This window comes from Mastomys coucha, unplaced genomic scaffold (assembly GCF_008632895.1).
Source record: "Mastomys coucha isolate ucsf_1 unplaced genomic scaffold, UCSF_Mcou_1 pScaffold21, whole genome shotgun sequence".
In the NCBI taxonomy this organism is placed as follows: domain Eukaryota; kingdom Metazoa; phylum Chordata; class Mammalia; order Rodentia; family Muridae; genus Mastomys; species Mastomys coucha.
In genome coordinates this window covers 174913809-174919106 of record NW_022196904.1, presented here as the reverse complement: position 1 = coordinate 174919106, position 5298 = coordinate 174913809, and the positions used below count along the sequence as shown (strand labels likewise).

Genomic DNA, 5298 nt, shown 5'->3' with positions numbered 1-5298 from the left:
AGACAGATAATGCACAACAAAAGTTGTCAGTGACACTCAGTGCCATGAGGAAGGCAAAGCAAGATGAGGGAGAGGAGTGGAGTAGAAGGGAAGGGAGCAGGTTCCTGTCACATCAGGGGAGTCTTTGATGTGTGCGAGCTGATTTGTGAGCAGGGACTGAGGGAGCAAGGGAGTAAATCCAGTTCCTAGAGAGATGAGCAGTAGTCAGGGACAGGAAGGACACAATGAAACAAACAAGCAATCTCCAGAGCTTCTGGTCTCTAGCAGAGATGCGCTTGAGTCTCAGGGTTGGAGCAGAGGGCCTCAGGGTACTGCTGGGTTCCTGTAGAGATTGTGATGTGTGTTCTTACTGACAAGCCCCGCTTGCCTGTTTCTCTATTATCCTCCAAATTGTTCCTCTGTCTAGCTCTGGGTAGGAGATTTTTCTGTGTTCGGAGCTAATGCTTGGTCTTCATGTTAATGACTCCTGTGTATCTTGGCGTGCAGGGGCTTTTGTGGCAGGGCTGGATGCTGGCCTTGTTTACAACTCCTTCCCCAAAATGGGAGAATCTTGGATCCCAGAGGACCTCCTGACCTTCTCTCCTGTCCTGAAGAATGTTTTTGAGAATCCTACCATGGTTCAATTTGATCACCGGCTTCTGGTAAGTGTGCTGCTTTGTGGTGCTGGGCATAGGGACCTCACACCAAGTACTGGGAGTGCCAGCGAAGCACCTATGGCCTCTGGTAGCAGGGCGGTAACTGCTTATTCAGGCAAATAGTACTAACCCCCCTCAATCCTGCATGTGCCCAAGTGCCAGTGCAGCAGAGATACTGAACACACAGCTATGGGAGAGCCTCAAAGGTGCTTCATTAATACTTTTCCATTTACTTAAGTTGATGGGTACTGATTGTGTGGGAAGTATTAAGATTGCCCTGGCAGCTGAGAATGATGAATTGTACCCAGGAGACCCCCATGAAGCAGTAGTGTTGTTTTAGAAGGGAGGGTAGGGTCACAGGGTACAAGGCATAAGTGGGAGACCTTGATAACTGGTGGATCCAAGAGAAGCTTTAACAGAACAAGAAGTTAAGATTTAGCAATAGGAGAGAGCAAAGGTGACCCCAGAATTTCTCCTGCAGCATTCTTTTTTTTTTTTTTTTTTTTTTTTTTTTTGAAAATGCCTTACAGCTGGACTTTTTCAAGTAAAGATTTATTTATTTATTTATTTATTTATTTATTTAATGTATATGAGTACACTGTAGCTGTCTTCAAATACAGCCAGAGGGCGGCTTTGGATCCCATTAGAGATGGTTGTGAGCCACCATGTGGTTTCTGGGAATTGAACTCAGGACCTCTGGAAGAGCAGCCACTGCTCTTAACCACTGAGCCACCACTCCAGCTGCCCTCCTGCAGCATTCTAAAACACAACCAGCATAAACCTCTAGAGTGAGTGTTAGCTAGAAGCAGGATGCCGTCAGATGGAGGCATGCCCAGTGTGAGAAGATAGTCAGGGAGATGTAGAGAGGACCATACATATCCTTGGCTAGGGCTGATGTTCAAGGTCGTCTCAGTCCCCACTCCTACATAGTATTTTAGCATAAGTAAACTCCGGTTGGGTCTGCTTCTATAGCTCCTGAAACATGTAGAAATATGATAGAAAACATTCTCTCTGGCATAGATGGAGAAAAGAAACCTTATTGCCAAACCCAGACCCTTCTTGTGGTGTAAGTGAAACTAAGATTTTCATTGTCTTTCCCAGCTAGAAGCATTACCACCCCCACCCCCCACTTACAGCCCCTGCGACGTTAAATCCTTTCTGTGCTAAGGTCAGCCATGCTTTAAGATAGTAACTCCAGTTCCAGAGGCTTCAGCAGCTCCCATGGCCTCCTCGGGCACCACATGCACATCATGCACAGATGTGCAGGAAAGACACCCATGCACAAAAAGATAAAAATAAGACTTTGGAAAAAATGTAAGTTAGATATAAAATTACAGCTAAGGATACAAGGTCTGATTTAAAAAGCAAGAATCTCCCCTAGGGAAGGGAAGTATGTACAAAGTAGTAAACACAAACTGCGGGGGTGGCCTAGTGACAGAGCCATCTCAGTGCTAGCAGAAGCGGATGGTGGCAGTGCTAATGAGGAGCAGCTGGGGTGGATAGCGTTCCTCGTGACTGGAAAGTTGTTCCTGGCTGATGAGTGGCTCCTGAGATGTGTGAGTTGAATGGGAGTCAACGGGACAGACATCCTAGCTACATGATGACCATCTCTCTCTTGTAGGGAATCACGTCCGTCACTGCCATTACAATGCTCTACTTCCTGTCCCGGAGAATCCCCCTTCCTCGACGAACCAAGATGGCGGCAGTGACTCTGCTAGCTTTGGCATATGCACAGGTACACCGCCCTTCTTGGTCTGATGGCACCCTCCAAACAAAGCTAATGATGCAAAGGGTGGCAGTACACGATTGTCACAAGAGGAGTGACAGATGGCTAATAAACACAGCAGCCTTTTAATATTAGAGAGGAGCAACTAAAAATAATAAACACCATTTTGTGCTTGTCGCTTTCTGGAGAGCTGAAGCTTGGGTGTAGGGGAGCAGGCAGAGATGATGTATCAGCGTGGGTCTAGGAAAATGCACGTTTGCATTCTTGTCGAGACCCTGAGCCTATAATAACTTTCTTCAGAGGGCAATTAGACAATATAATATATATCCACATATATATATGTATATATATGTATATATGTATATATGTGGATATATATTATATATATGTATATATGTGGATATATATTATATATATGTATATATGTGGATATATATTATATATATGTGGATATATATTATATATGTATATATGTATATGTATATACATATATACACACGTGTGTGTGTGTGTATATAAAGCTTTGGTCCCCGAAACTGACAGTTGTGCCTGCCTTAGGAAAACATAACACACTAAGAACTTTGAGTAAGGAACCTCAGAATTGTGACGGTAAAATTGGAAACCAGCTAACCCACCACCATATGTCTCTGCTCTGGGACACACCACAGTCTAAGAAAGAGCAAGAGACAGGACAATGGCTTTGTTTTTAAGATTTATTTATTTACTTTATATATATGAGTACGCTATTGCTGACACTCCAGAAGAGGGCATCAGATCCCATTACAGAGGGTTCTGAGCCACCATGTGGTTGATGGGTATTGAACTCAGGACTTCTGGAAGAGCAGCCAGTACTCTAACCGCTGAGCCATCTCTCTAGCCCAGAACAATGTATTTTTAACAGCACAAAACTATATTTATCTCTATATCCCAGCACTTGGGAGGGAGAGGCGGGTGAGTGTAAGACTAGCCTGGTCTATGTAGTCAGTTCTAGACCAGCCAGGGTTACACAGTAAAACTGCCTCAAACAAACAACCAAACCAGAAAACCGTGTCTCTCCATAACCACAAACATGAAAAGGGAGGCATATAGGATGGGAGCAGTGGTGACCAGTGGGGACAGGAAGCAGGAGCTGGGTGTGGTGGCTCATGCTCATGATCCTAGCACTCTGGAGTCCAAGGTCATAGGATTGCCTGCACCGTGACTGTCTGCATACTAGATTTCTTTATTTTATGGGTGCTTGCTTCTGCCATGGAGTACGTGCGTTTGTAATGTCTGAGAGATAGCATGGAGGTTTGTGCAGTCACTTTCAAGATCACTACTTTTCTTTCTTCTTCAACAGGTGACCTTGGGCATTAGCACTCTGCTTATGTACGTTCCAACTCCACTGGCTGCCACACACCAGTCAGGCTCCTTGGCTCTGCTCAGTGGTGCCCTGTGGCTCATGAATGAACTCCGAAGAGTCCCAAAATAATTCTCAGAGGATCATTTCCTAGGACTGGAACTGCCTTGGGAATTCATCACCAAACACAAGAACTTGGCCTTTTCTAGGACTGTGGTATTGACATGCCACATGGTTTCCAAGTTGGTCAAGTCATTCAAAACTGTTTTGAGATGGGCAGTGGATCAAGAACATTACTAAGGTGTGCTTATACCAGCGGTCAGTCTCCTTTACAAATCTGAGCATAAACACGCATTTGCTGTTTGCTGCTTCGTAGCAGAAGGCTGACTTCTTAGACCTTGGTCTCTACGTGCTGCAGACTCCTACACACTAGCCAGGCTGCTGTGACAGTGACAGACTCAAGAACATGTGCCCTAGTGGAGTTACTCGACCAGTTGACTGGTGACTGAATGTTGGTTTGTTACCAAGGTGTAGACCTTGTCATATTTTCTGTTTTTTATAAGCAGCTAACTAGCTAGATACATGAAGTGAATATTCTTTTATGTTTATTTGTGTTTGTGTTAATATATGCCGTGTGTGCAGGTGCCCATGGAGGCCAGGGAAGGTGCTGGATCCCTGGAGCTGGAGTTACAGGTGATTTTAATATGCCTAATACGGGTGCTAGTAACCAAATACAGGGGCCTCTGGAAGAGCTGCAGGCACTTTTAACAGCTGAACCATCTCTCCAGCCCTGGAGTAAATATTATTAAAATTAAATGGTGACAATTTCAATTTTTAAAAAATATATGGAGGCTTAACATGTCTGATCTGAGGTTGCACATTGCAGTTTCTGAACAAGATGATCAGGGTTTTAACTCTAATTATTCTGTGAGTCTCAGTATATCCTAAAGGGTACTGGTCTTAGCTATTAGCAAAAGCAAAGACACAAGTGTTTTACTCCCCAAGTCCCAGGCCCTGGTGGGCTTGTGTTATTGCACAACCTCAGAACTCAAGACTCATCCTAGACCTGTGAGATCACAAGACCTCAGAACAGGACTGGGCTGGTTTTAAGTTCTGCTAGCTTGTTCCCATTCCCACCAAATCTCAACCCCACCATCCCTGCCTCAGTTAATGTGTTGGGCCTGTCTGTGTGTCAGCAGGGTGGAATCTCCTCTAGACAGGATCTTTCCAAGGAGACCAGGGCAGCTTGTACACCATCTGCTTCCCATCTCCAAATTCACAGTCTTCCGTTAGAAGCAGACAGCACAAGGCAGGAGGGTCCAGCCAGAGACCACACGGAACCGGTTTATAATCACCCCAAGCACGTGGCAACCTTAGTCAGCTCAAGTCTCAGATATTTTGCTGTGTTTTTTGTTTGTTTGCTTGGTTTTTTTTTTTTTTTTTCCTACAGTTAAGCATGTTTGGAACAGATCAGTATTTAGCAGTTTAGCTGCTTTATGGTTTCTATGCGGTCCTGGTGAACAGAGGTCATCTTAACTACTTTTGTATCTGTCGAATTCACTGTATATATATACATATATATATATATATATATATAT

At 44.4% G+C, this 5298-nt stretch overlaps 1 protein-coding gene across 1 annotated transcript in view; it reads left to right on the top strand.

Annotated features, from left to right (window-relative positions):
* Nucleotides 1-4895, top strand: part of LOC116103877 (cytochrome c oxidase assembly protein COX15 homolog) — a 17469-nt gene extending 12574 nt beyond the window's left edge. The window contains exons 7-9 of the mRNA XM_031390391.1: nucleotides 487-641; nucleotides 2257-2370; nucleotides 3701-4895. Coding sequence (XP_031246251.1) covers nucleotides 487-641; nucleotides 2257-2370; nucleotides 3701-3832 — 401 coding nt within the window. The 3' untranslated portion in view covers nucleotides 3833-4895. The remainder of the gene's footprint in view (nucleotides 1-486; nucleotides 642-2256; nucleotides 2371-3700) is intronic.
* Nucleotides 4896-5298: the final 403 nt, after the last annotated feature.